This window comes from Schistocerca piceifrons, chromosome 8, assembly GCF_021461385.2.
Source record: "Schistocerca piceifrons isolate TAMUIC-IGC-003096 chromosome 8, iqSchPice1.1, whole genome shotgun sequence".
In the NCBI taxonomy this organism is placed as follows: domain Eukaryota; kingdom Metazoa; phylum Arthropoda; class Insecta; order Orthoptera; family Acrididae; genus Schistocerca; species Schistocerca piceifrons.
The window spans coordinates 53784546-53797937 of NC_060145.1; the positions used below are offsets into that span (position 1 = coordinate 53784546).

The 13392-nt window shown below is 47.4% G+C and overlaps 1 protein-coding gene across 1 annotated transcript in view; it reads right to left on the reverse strand.

Moving 5' to 3' along the window:
• The window catches only part of LOC124711363 (endoglucanase E-4-like), a 432910-nt gene that overhangs the window by 146335 nt on the left and 273183 nt on the right, over positions 1-13392 (reverse strand). Inside the window, exon 2 of the mRNA XM_047241402.1 lies at positions 10317-10542. Coding sequence (XP_047097358.1) covers positions 10317-10542 — 226 coding nt within the window. The remainder of the gene's footprint in view (positions 1-10316; positions 10543-13392) is intronic.

Here is a 13392-nt window from a genome sequence, read left to right on the forward strand (position 1 = left end):
GACTTTGCGCCAGTTACTACGTACTGTGACCTCTCTGACATGAAATCACAAATCCAGTCACATAACTGAAACGATATCCCATAAGCACGCAATTTCACTACAAGCCGCTTGTGTGGTGCAGTGTCAAAAGCCTCCCGCAAATCCAGAAATACGGAATCGATCTGAAATCCCTTGTCAATAGCACTCAACACTTCACGTGAATGAAGAGGTAGTTGTGTTTCACAGGAACGATATTTTCTAAACGCATGTTGAGTGTGTGTCAGTAGACAGTTTTCTTCGAGGTAATTCATAATGTTCGAACACAGTATATGTTCCAAAATCGTACTGCATATCGACGTTAAGGATATGGGCCTGTAATTTAGTGGATTACTCATACTACCTTTCTTGAATATTGGTGTGACCTGTGCAACTTTCCAGTCTTTGGGTATGGATCTTTCGTCGAGCGAACGGTTGTATATGGTCGTTAAGTATGGAGCTAATGCATCAGCATACTCCGAAAGGAAACCGATTGGTATACAGTATGGAGCAGAAGACGTGCTTTTATTAAGTGATTTAAGTTGCTTCACTACTCCGAGGAGCCGGCTGGAGTGGCCGAGCGGTTCTAGGCGCTACAGTCTGGAACCGCGCGACCGCTACGGCCGCAGGTTCGAATCCTGCCTCGGGCATGGATGTGTGTGATGTCCTTAGGTTTAAGTAGTTCTAAGTTCTAGGGGACTGATGACCAAAGTAGTTAAGTCCCATAGTGCTCAGAGCCATTTGAACCAACGACTCCGAGGATATTTACCTCTACGTTACTCATGTTGGCAGCTGTAAAATAAATATGCCCCACTCGTCGTCCGGGTGCCGGTCGAACAAGCGTCACCACCACAAGAGAGAATTACGGTGTTGTGCACAAAACGCATCGTAGCGCTATCACGTCTGCGCCTGCCACCCGGAAACAAGTAACTGGCTTTCAGCATTCTGTGTCTTCCCGCAGCAGTCGCACTAGGGAAAGAGCGTTGGCAGTAGCACCAAAACACAAACGGCTCCCTCCGGGGTGGTGCCGTCACCGGTAAGCGTGAACTACTGGCGAATGGCATCGCTTCTTAATCAGCGATGAATCATGCGTCCGCACTGCGCTGGATGTCCATCACCGGCGAGAGGTCCTCTTCTTCCAGTGTTTCGGAAGGCACAGCGGTGTTACATCAGGCGTCATGGTGTGAGGTCGAGCCCAACGAGAGTGACATGTTATGTCGCGTACGTCACGACACAGCACAGACCAGGTCTTACGAATGCCAGCAGCCGTCACCGGCGGGGAGGGAGTAACTATTTTACACAAATTTAATAATTCTTGACTGCGCGTTTAAATACATCCACGCTCTCGAGAGTACAGGATGAAACTACGGCCTTTAATGGGTACCTTTTCAATTACCTACTGATTTCCCGTGGGCCCTGCACGAAGCCGAGCGTTTACGAAGTGTGGCGGACAAGCCGACTCGAGGCCTACGTGGAAGGCAGGCCGCGGCACGTACGTCACGAAGGTAGGCCAAGCTCGCTCAACTCAGCAGACAAACTGCGTTTCTACACCTGTTTACTCGTCAGTAGTGTCAATGTACAGTAGAGAATTGCATCTTCTGCTGGAATCCACTACTATGGTAACTTGCTGTTATTAATCCTACAATGATAGGGAGTCCATAGACCTATTAATAATTCGTTGCGGCTGTACTGGGGTACAATACAATTAAAATCATACCAAAATGATTATCAGTTGCATAGACACCACATCATCTATGAAATGAGGACTGTTACACGGAATATACTAAATGCTATAAACAAGCCTTTTACCATTTATGTCGACAATTGATTTTAAATCTTGTTGTACGATTAGTAATGAGTAACACTTCATAATATCAGATTCCAGTAGAAGATGCAATTCTCGTTAGTATGTGCACACCCAGCTGCGAAGTAACAGGTTCAGAAACGCATTTTTCCCGTTGAGTTAAGCGAGTGAGCGAGGTCAGGCCTACCTTCGTGACGTACGCGCCGCGGCCTGTCTTTCTCGTGGGCCTCGAGCCGACTAGTGTGATGTCACAAGTTCGTTGCAGGACCAGTATACCTCGTGCGCCCCGTGTCTCGGTGCTGTGACGTATGATGTGAGGTCACGGCTGGTATTGTCTGATTGGACTCTGATGGCACAGCTGTATGTCACGAACGTCCCGCGCCCTTACGCATTGCCTCTCGCGCGTGAATACGATGGTGCTCCTTTTCAACACGACACTGCTCGTCCACGCGTGACACATATCTCTAACAAACTGCATCCGTGCTGCTGATGTACGCGTATGGCCAGCGAAATCCCTATACCTGTCCCCGATACAACAAGCGAGGTGCCGCAATGGTCAGCACACTGGACTCGCATTCGGGAGGACGACGGTTCAAATCGCTTAACGGAAATGCCGCACAGTCACTTCGAAAAGGTCTCGGCCGATTTCCTTCCCCATCCTTTCCATATCCGAGCGTCTGCTCCGTCTCTAATGACAAAGCTGTCGATGAAACGTTAAACAATAATCTTCGTTACTCCCGGTGAACGCGTGTGGGACCAGTTAGAAGCCGGCCGCTGTGGCCGAGCGGTTCTAGGCACTTCAGTCCAGAACTGCGCTCCTGCTACGGTCGCAGGTTCGAATCCTGCCTCGGGCATGGATGTGTGTGATGTCCTTAGGTTAGTTAGGTTTAAGTAGTTCTAAGTTCTAGGGGACTGATGACCTCAGATGTTAAGTCCCATAGGGCTCAGAGCCATTTTTTTGAGCACGCAGAAGTGTCACAACACGACTTGGCATGTACTCGTCTAATGTCTGGAGTAGTGCAGGAGGGAATTGACACCATGAATTCTCCATGACTATCCATAAATCCGTAACCGTACATCTACATCTACATTTATACTCCGCAAGCCACCCAACGGTGTGTGGCGGAGGGCACTTTACGTGCCACTGTCATTACCTCCCTTTCCTGTTCCAGTCGCGTATGGTTCGCGGGAAGAACGACTATCTGAAAGCCTCCGTGCGCGCTCTAATCTCTCTAATTTTACATTCGTGATCTCCACGGGAGGTATAAGTAGGGGGAAGCAATATATTCGATACCTCATCCAGAAACGCACCATCTCGAAACCTGGCGAGCAAGCTACACCGCGATGCAGAGCGCCTCTCTTGCAGAGTCTGCCACTTGAGTTTATTAAACATCTCCGTAACTATCACGGTTACCAAATAACCCAGTGACGAAACGCGCCGCTCTTCTTTGGATCTTCTCTATCTCCTCCGTCAACCCGATCTGGTACGGATCCCACACTGATGAGCAATACTCAAGTATAGGTAGAACGAGTGTTTTGTAAGCCACCTCCTTTGTTGATGGACTACATTTTCTAAGCACTCTTCCAATGAACCTCAACCTGGTACCCGCCTTACCAACAATTAATTTTATATGATCATTCCACTTCAAATCGTTCCGCACGCATACTCCCAGATATTCTACAGAAGTAACTGCTACCAGTGTTTGTTCCGCTATCATATAATCATACAATAAAGGATCCTTCTTTCTATGTATTCGCAATACGTTACATTTGTCTATGTTAAGGGACGGTTGCCACTCCCTGCACCAAGTGCCTATCCGCTGCAGATCTTCCTGCATTTCGCTACAATTTTCTAATGCTGCAACTTCTCTGTATACTACAGCATCATCCGCGAAAAGCCGCATGGAACTTCCGAGACTATCTACTAGGTCATTTATATATATTGTGAAAATCAATGGTCCCATAACACTCCCCTGTGGCACGCCAGAGGTTACTTTAACGTCTGTAGACGTCTCTCCATTGATAACAACATGCTGTGTTCTGTTTGCTAAAAACTCTTCAATCCAGCCACACAGCTGGTCTGATATTCCGTAGGCTCTTACTTTGTTTATCAGGCGACAGTGCGGAACTGTATCGAACGCCTTCCGGAAGTCAAGAAAAATAGCATCCACCTGGGAGCCTGTATCTAATATTTTCTGGGTCTCATGAACAAATAAAGCGAGTTGGGTCTCACACGATCGCTGTTTCCGGAGTCCATGTTGATTCCTACATAGTAGATTCTGGGTTTCCAAAAACGACATGATACTCGAGCAAAAAACATGTTCTAAAATTCTACAACAGATCGACGTCAGAGATACAGGTCTATAGTTTTGCGCATCTGCTCGACGACCCTTCTTGAAGACTGGGACTACCTGTGCTCTTTTCCAGTCATTTGGAACCCTCCGTTCCTCTAGAGACTTGCGGTACACGGCTGTTAGAAGGGGGGCAAGTTCTTTCGCGTACTCTGTGTAGAATCGAATTGGTATCCCGTCAGGTCCAGTGGACTCTCCTCTGTTGAGTGATTCCAGTTGCTTTTCTATTCCTTGGACACTTATTTCGATGTCAGCCATTTTTTCGTTTGTGCGAGGATTTAGAGAAGGAACTGCAGTGCGGTCTTCCTCTGTGAAACAGCTTTGGAAAAAGGTGTTTAGTATTTCAGCTTTACGCGTGTCATCCTCTGTTTCAATGCCATCATCATCCCGGAGTGTCTGGATATGCTGTTTCGAGCCACTTACTGATTTAACGTAAGACCAGAACTTCCTAGGATTTTCTGTCAAGTCGGTACATAGAATTTTACTTTCGAATTCACTGAACGCTTCATGCATAGTCCTCCTTACGCTAACTTTGACATCGTTTAGCTTCTGTTTGTCTGAGAGGTTTTGGCTGCGTTTAAACTTGGAGTGAAGCTCTCTTTGCTTTCGCAGTAGTTTCCTAACTTTGTTGTTGTACCACAGTGGGTTTTTCCCGTCCCTCACAGTTTTACTCAGCACGTACCTGTCTAAAACGCATTTTACGATTGCCTTGAACTTTTTCCATAAACACTCAACATTGTCAGTGTCGGAACAGAAAGTTTCGTTTTGATCTGTTAGGTAGTCTGAAATCTGCCTTGTATTACTCTTGCTAAACAGATAAACCTTCCTCCCTTTTTTTATATTCCTATTAACTTCCATATTCAGGGATGCTGCAACGGCCTTATGATCACTGATTCCCTGTTCTGCACATACAGAGTCGAAAAGTTCGGGTCTGTTTGTTATCAGTAGGTCCTAGATGTTATCTCCACGAGTCGGTTCTCTGTTTAACTGCTCGAGGTAATTTTCGGATAGTGCACTCAGTATAATGTCACTCGATGCTCTGTCCCTACCACCCGTCCTAAACATCTGAGTGTCCCAGTCTATATCTGGTAAATTGAAATCTCCACCTAAGACTATAACATGCTGAGACAATTTATGTGAAATGTATTCCAAATTTTCTCTCAGTTGTTCTGCCACTAACGCTGCTGAGTCGGGTGGTCGGTTGTTGAGTGTAACCTCCACCCATAATAATTCACAGGAACTATCCACTTCTACTTCACTACAGGATAAACTACTACTAACAGCGACGAACACTCCACCACCTGTTGCATGCAATCTATCCTTTCTAAACACCGTCTGTACCTTTGTAAAAATTTCGGCAGAATTTATCTCTGGCTTCAGCCAGCTTTCTGTACCTATAACGATTTCAGCTTCGGTGCTTTCTATCAGCGCTTGAAGTTCCGGTACTTTACCAACGCAGCTTCGACAGTTGACAATTACAATACCGATTGCTGCTTGGTCCCCGCATGTCCTGACTTTGCCCCGCACCCGTTGAGGCTGTTGCCCTTTCTGTACTTGCCCAAGGCCATCTAACCTAAAAAACCGCCCAGCCCACGCCACACAACCCCTGCTACCCGTGTAGCCGCTTGTTGCGTGTAGTGGACTCCTGACCTATCCAGCGGAACCCGAAACCCCACCACCCTATGGCGCAAGTCGAGGAATCTGCAGCCCACATGGTCGCAGAACCGTCTCAGCCTCTGATTCAGACCCTCCACTCGGCTCTGTACCAAAGGTCCGCAGTCAGTCCTGTCGACGATGCTGCAGATGGTGAGCTGTACGAAGGGGTGGAGATCTATTATGAACAGCACGTTGAAAGGCATCCCAAATATGCTAAATAATGTTCATGTCTGGGGAATTTGGTGCCCAGCGGAAATGTTTCAAATCAGAAGACTGTTCCTGGAGCCACTCTGTAGCAATTCAGGACTTTCAGGGTGTCGCTTTCTCCTGCTGGAATTGACCAAATCCATCGAAATGCACAATGGACTTGAATGGATGCAGGTGATCAGACAGGATGCTTATGTACGTGTCAACTGTCAGAGAAGTATCAAAACGTATCAGGCGTCCCACATCACTCCAACTGCACACGCCCCACACCATTACAGAGCCTCCTCCAGCTGACATGCAGGGTCCACAGATTCATGACGTTGTCTCCTTACCCGTACACGTCCATCCACTCGATACAATTTGGAACGAGACTCGTCCCAACAGGAAACATCTTTCCAGTCGTCAACAGTCCAATGTCGGTGTTGAAGGGTCCTGGCGAGGCGTAAAGTTTTTTGTCGTGCTGTCATCAAGGGTGCACGAGTGGGCTTTCTGCACCGAAAGCCCATATTGATGATGTTTCGTTGAATGGTTCGCACGCTGACACTTGTTGGTGGCCCAGCAACGAAATCTGCAGCGATTTGCGGAAGGGTTGCACTTCTGTCACGTGGAACCATTCTCTTCAATCGCTGTTGATCCTGCTCTTGCAGGATCTTTTTCCGGCGGCTGCGATGTCGGTTATCTGATGTTTTACCGGGTTCATGATATTTACGGTACACTCGTGAAATGGTCGTACGGGAAAACACCCATTTCATCGCTACCTCGGAGATGTGTCCCATCGCTCGTGCTCTGACTATAACACCACGTTCAAACTCACTTAAATCTTGTGATTACGTAGGCTTTCCCGTCGTAATAAATCTTGAAAGTCTCTTCGGGTTTGCTGCCGGATCCTAAAATCAACTTGACTCGATATTTCGGCGATCCAACTGGTCGCCATCTTCAGGAAAATGCTGCTTCTGCTGATGAGTCCCGCTGAGAACTGACGCCAGGGTGCAAATGGGCGTCCTATATAGGCCACCGTTCAGTACACGGAGTATGCGCCGCCCATCACGGTTGCTGCACTCCAAGACAGGGAGGTGCGCCGCCCTTAGTGGAACACTGCTGGCAACGTTATATCGCACTCGGGGCCGCACCGAAGAACGCTCAATTTTGATGCGAGATAATACAGGATTCCACGTCTTGTCTCTGTTGATCAAATTATCAGCCAACCTAATTTCAATCGCCTCTTTATAGATACTGTTCCAAAAATCGGAGATGTTGGCAACTACCACAGTTTCATTAAATTTCATACTGTGTCCCTCATGTAAGCAGTGTTCTGCTACAGCCGATTTTTCCGGCTGTTGCAGCCTCGTATGACGGCGATGTTCCACACACCTGTCCTGCTCTGTGCGAATCGAACGGCCAGTGTAAGCTTTCCCACATTGACACGGAATTTTGTACACACCGGATTTCCTAAGCCCCAAATCATCTTTCACAGAGCTGAGCAGTGCCCTAAACTTAGAAGGTGGACGGAACACAATCTTAATGTTAAAATTCGTTAAAATTCGTCCAATCTTAAACGATAAGCTTCCAGCATAAGGAAGAAAGGCCACAGATCTATGTTCCTCTTCATACACCTCCGAAGATGGTCCAAACTCCATAGCCCGACGAATCTGCTTCTCGGAATATCCATTTTCCTTAAAAACAGCCATCAAATGCTCAAGTTCTTGGGTTAAGCTGTACGCGTCGGAAATGGCATATGCTCTCCGTACCAAAGTCCTAAGGACGCCACTGCGTTGGTGTGGTGGATGACAACTCTTAGGATCTATGAAGAGGCGATTGAAATTAGGTTGGCTGATAATTTGATCAACAGAGACAATGGGTTTCCTCTCAGCAAAACGTGGAATCCCGTATCATCTCGCATCAAAATTGAACGTTCTTCGGTGCGGCCCTGAGTGCGATATATCGTTGCCAGCAGTGTTCCACTAAGGGCGGCGCCACATCCCTATCTTGGAGGGCAGCAACGGTGATGGGCGGCGCATACGCCGTGTACTGAACGGTGGCCTTTACAGGACGTCGATTTGGAGCCTGGCGTCAGTTCTCGGCGGGACTCATCAGCAGAAGCAGCGTTTTCCTGAAGATGGCGACCAGTTGGATCGCCGAAATATCGAGTCAAGTTGATTTTAGGATCCGGCAGCAAACCCGAAGAGACTTTCTGAGGTGTGGGGTAGATCTATTATTCTGTTATTCTGCGCAACGGATTAATCTGAGATGTACCCTTTACCCTGTGGCTCCTGCAAGATGCAATTCCCACCCCCACACTACTACAGAAGTCAGACAGACGCTCCTAACGGTCTAAAGAGAAATGCCTGATAAACTTTCAGCAATAAATATCTTCTGGAGTCGTCCGCTGTAAGGAAATGACACAAAAATTCACAAAATTTCTTACGTAACTAGTGGGATACTTGGGTATTGGGGAAGTGCTAGTTACTGTAAGAAAAACACGGAACTAACGAAAGTTATTATTTATTTTGCAAAAATTCTGCGAAATCACAATGGCACTTTTAGTTATGAATTGAAGAAGTTATATCCTGGTTCTTTTTGGAATGTGAAGTTACCTTTCGAGGATAGAATTCGTTGACGAAATTTCTATACAAAGTTTAAGATTGTTATTGACTTGGCAGAATGGCTGAGTGGCGCGCCTGCTCAACTTGAATAATTATCCTTTAGAATGTTCCTAGGTACGGTCGAGGCTGTCGCATGTGAAATGCAGTGAAGTGTACTGTTGTGGAGGAAATATGGGGCTCGCAATAGCTTTAGCGCAGAATACTGTAAGCTGCGATGACTGCTGTCTGCGCCGCTCGCTGCTGAGCAAGAAGATAACTCTCGTTCTATCTGGATTGACCTTCGCCAATCAAACTCTCCCTATGCCTTGATGAAGTCAAGGATTCCTATTCGCCCCTAGTCTAACTATTGGCGTGGTACACTGGTCAGATAACCAGTCCACCGCGATGCCACTCAAAATTCGCTCGCAGGCGTTTAACTATAATTCTATCCGTTCACACCGCACAATAAGTGTGGTGGCCAACACAGTGAACAACGCTTAATCGCAAGGACTCAATATAGAGTCGCCCTTTGATTCGCTCTCGACAGAGGTACTCTCCCAGTGAAGTACTGAGGAGAGACTTGTTCCTCGCTCTTTCGAGTCCACGTACGAGCGCGCACGCTCTCGTTATGTGTTCTCGCTCCAAGAGCGACAACGGAACGGCGCGTCTCCACGCCAGACGTGAAGGGGTATATCTTTCGGTCTCTTCCATTATTCCTTCAGCTCAAGGCCTCAGAAATATCGTCTGCTAATCAGCATTGCTCTTCTAAAACGGGAGAATGACGTTTCGTTTAAGGCGACCAATCTGGAAATCTGTAGCGTTGGCGTTTGGCGTTTTGCTATCTCCCTGTGAAAATCTCTGAAACTGCGTGCTACGTGTAAAGAATGCGTAGGCTGGCCGCTTCCACACAGTGTAGCGGAATTTGCTTTTAAGCCGAACACGGGGTCGTTCCCCCTTTTCACTCGGGCCCACGCTGTCCGCTATGGGCGGTCACCGGCCGACACGGGCTGGCTCGTCCTCTGAAGGGCCTGGCGACCCATTGTGCGGTCTCTCTCCCGAACTAAAAGCCTCTGTGACCGTCGTGTCTGGAATGTATGTGTGCACGCCAGCCTCGAGTATTTCAACCAAGGTGCGCTCACTTGTGAATTGCATATCGTTTACATGAATTCATACAACACTGACTTTATCTTACTGAGTTTGGGTTCGAATGAAGCGTCTTGATGTGCGGAACATGATTGTGAGGGAGGAACATGTAAGCACTGAAGGTCAGGAGACCACGACGGGCCACAACTTTCATCACTTAAATCTTGATAACATGCCATTGTAGCAGCGGTAACCGATCGAGCAAGTGCGCCAGACACTTATTGTTTTACATAGGCTCAAAAATGGTTCAAATGGCTCTGAGCACTATGGTACTTAACATCTGAGGTCATCAGTACTCTAGAACTTACAACTACTTAAACCTAACTAACCTAAGGACATCACACACATCCATGCCCGAGGCAGGATTCGAACCTGCGACCGTAGCAGTCGCACGGTTCCGGACTGCGCGCCTAGAACCGCGAGACCACCGCGGCCGGCTTTACATAGGCGTTGCCGACCTCAGCGCCGTATTGTGCCTGTTTACAAATCTCTGTATTTGAATACGCATGCCTATAGCGTATATGAGAACGACTACAAGGGACCAGCGAGCCGACTCACCGTCGTAGTAGCCGCCGGACAGGTCCTCTCCGCGCTGCCCGCGGTCCTCGAGCGCGCTGTCGCCCCTCCAGCTGATGCGGTTGTCGGCGGGCAGCCGGCCCGACCGCTGCGCCTCGTAGAAGAGCAGCGACAGCGACAGCACCTTGTCGTACGAGTAGGCGCGTGCCAGAGGCGTGGCCAGCACGCTGCACGCCGCCGACAGCAGCACCACGTGTGTCCACAGCATCTGCAAGGTAGGGACGACACGGTCAGCAAGGTAGCGGCAACAGCAGCAGCACAGTACAGCGCTCTGCAGCAAAGCCGAGTGTTTCACTCATTTCTACAACTCATTTGTTGAGAAACAGCTGAAATCGCTAAAATTGGCCCCCGATGGGGTCCCTGTCAGATTCTACACTGAATTTGCGGCTGAGTTAGCCCCTCTTTTCACTACAATCTATCATAGAACCCTCGAACAAAAAAAACGTGCCCAGCTCTCGGAAAAAGGCGCAGGTCACACCCGTCTTTATGAAGGGTAGCAGAAGTTAGTGCATATTCTGAGCTGAAACACTGACTTCTTAAGTAACAGAACCCAGTACGTTGTCCTCGATGGTGAGTGTTCATCGGAGGTGAGGATATCATCTGCAGTGCCCCAGGGAAGTGTGGTAATTCCGCTGTTGTTTTCTATCTACATAAATGATCTTTTGGATAGGGTGGATAGCAATGGGCGGCTGTTTGCTGATGATGCTGTGGTGTACGGGAAGGTGTCGTCGTTGAGTGACTGTAGGAGGATACAAGATGACTTGGACAGGATTTGTGATTGGTGTAAAGAATGACAGCTGACTCTAAATATAGATAAATGTAAATTGATGCAGATGAATAGGAAAAAGAATCCTGTAATGTTTCAATACTCCATTAGTAGTGTAGCGCTTGACACAGTCACGTCGATTAAGTATTTGGGCGTAACACTGCAGAGCGATATGAAGTGGGACAAGCATATAATGGTAGTTGTGGGGAAGGCGGATAGTCGTCTTCGGTTCATTGGCAGAATTTTGGGAAGATGTGGTTCATCTGTAAGGGAGACCGCTTATAAAACACTAATACGACCTATTCTTGAGTACTGCTCGATCGTTTGGGATCCCTATCAGGTTGGATTGAGGGAGGACATAGAAGCAATTCAGAGGCGGGCTGCTAGATTTGTTACTGGTAGGTTTGATCATCATGCGAGTGTTACGGAAATGCTTCAGGAACTCGGGTGGGAGTCTCTGGAGGAAAGGAGGCGTTCTTTTCGTGAATCGCTACTGAGGAAATTTAGAGAACCAGCATTTGAGGCTGACTACAGTACAATTTTACTGCCGCCAACTTATATTTCGCGGAAAGACCACAAAGATAAGATAAGTGAGATTAGGGCTCGTACAGAGGCATATGGGCAGTCATTCTTCCCTCGTTGTGTTTGGGAGTGGAACAGAGAGAGAAGATGCTAGTTGTGGTACGAGGTACCCTCCGCCACGCACCGTATGGTGGATTGCGGAGTATGTATTTAGATGTAGATGTAGATCTTGAACAGCATCACCTCCTCAGTGCCAAGTACAGTGGTTTTCGAAAACATCGGTCGTGTGAAACCGAACTCCGACTTTTCTCATATGACATACTGAAGGCTTTGGATCGAGCCATCTAGATAGATGCAATGTTTCTTCATTTCCGAAAATCATTTGACTCACTACCGTAGCTACGCTTATGGTCAAAGTTCGATCATATGGCGTATCAAGTGAAATTTGTGACTGGACTGAGGAATTTTTGGTAGGGAGGACACAGCAAGTTATCTTGGACGGAGAGCGATCGTCAGATGTAGAAGTAACTTCGGGTGTGTCCCACGGAAGTGAGTTGGGATCCTTAACGTTCGTGTGTATATTAATGACTTCATAGACAGTATTAATAGTAAAATCTGACTTTTCTGCATATGAACTACTATCTACGAGAAGCTGATTAAATATTCAGTCAGATCTAGAAAAACATTTCAACATGGTGCAGAGATTGGCAAGTTGCTCTAAACGTTCAGAAATGTAAAATTTTGAGCTTTATCAATGGGGCACTGTTGGAATCTACCGACTCGTACAAATACCTGGGTGTAACACTTTGTAGGGATATGAAATGGAACGATCACATAGGTTTAGGCGTGGGTAGAGCAGGTAGTACACTTCGGTTTATTGGTAGAATACTGGGGAAGTTCAATCAGTCTGCAAAAGAGGTTGCTTACAAATCACTCGTGCGTACCATCCTAGAATACTGCTCAAGTGTGTGGGAACCGTACCAGATAGGACTAACAGGGAATACTGGACGTTTACGCAGAAGGGTAACACTAATGGTCACACGTTTGTTTAATCCATGGGAGAGTGTCGCAGAGATACTGAAGAAACTGAAATGGCAGACTCCTGAAATCAGACGTAAACTATCCCGAGAAAGTCTACTGACGAAGTTTCAAGAACCGGCTTTAAATGATTACTCTAGGGATGTACTAAAAACCCCTACGTATCGCTCACACACGGATTGTGAGGATAAGATTAGGATAACTACTGCACGCACAGAGGCATTCAAACAATCATTCTTCCCACGCTCATACGTGAATGGAACGGGAAGAAGCCCTAATAACTGGTAAAAAACTGGTGCAATGGGACTTGCCCTTTGCCATGCGCCACATGGTGGTTTGCAGAGTGTAGGTGTAGATGTAGACCATCTGGTTGGTTCATCACTGTATGTCTTCAATGTGTGGTACATCAAGATGATAAAAACATTATTTTTCAACCAAAGGCTGTCCCTGTTTTCGGGTAACTGATGCTGCGCGGTGGCCGAGCGGTTGTAGGCGCTTCAGTCCGGAACCGCGCGACTGCTACGGTCGCAGTTTCGAATCCTGCGCCGGGCATGGATGTGTGTGATGTCCTTAAGTTAGTCTTGAACCCGTCGTGCGACGACAATCATGTTGTTGTTGTTGTGGTCTTCAGTCCTGAGACTGGTTTGATGCAGCTCTCCATGCTACTCTATCCTGTGCAAGCTTTTTCATCTCCCAGTACCTACTGCAACCTACATCCTTCTGAATCTGCTT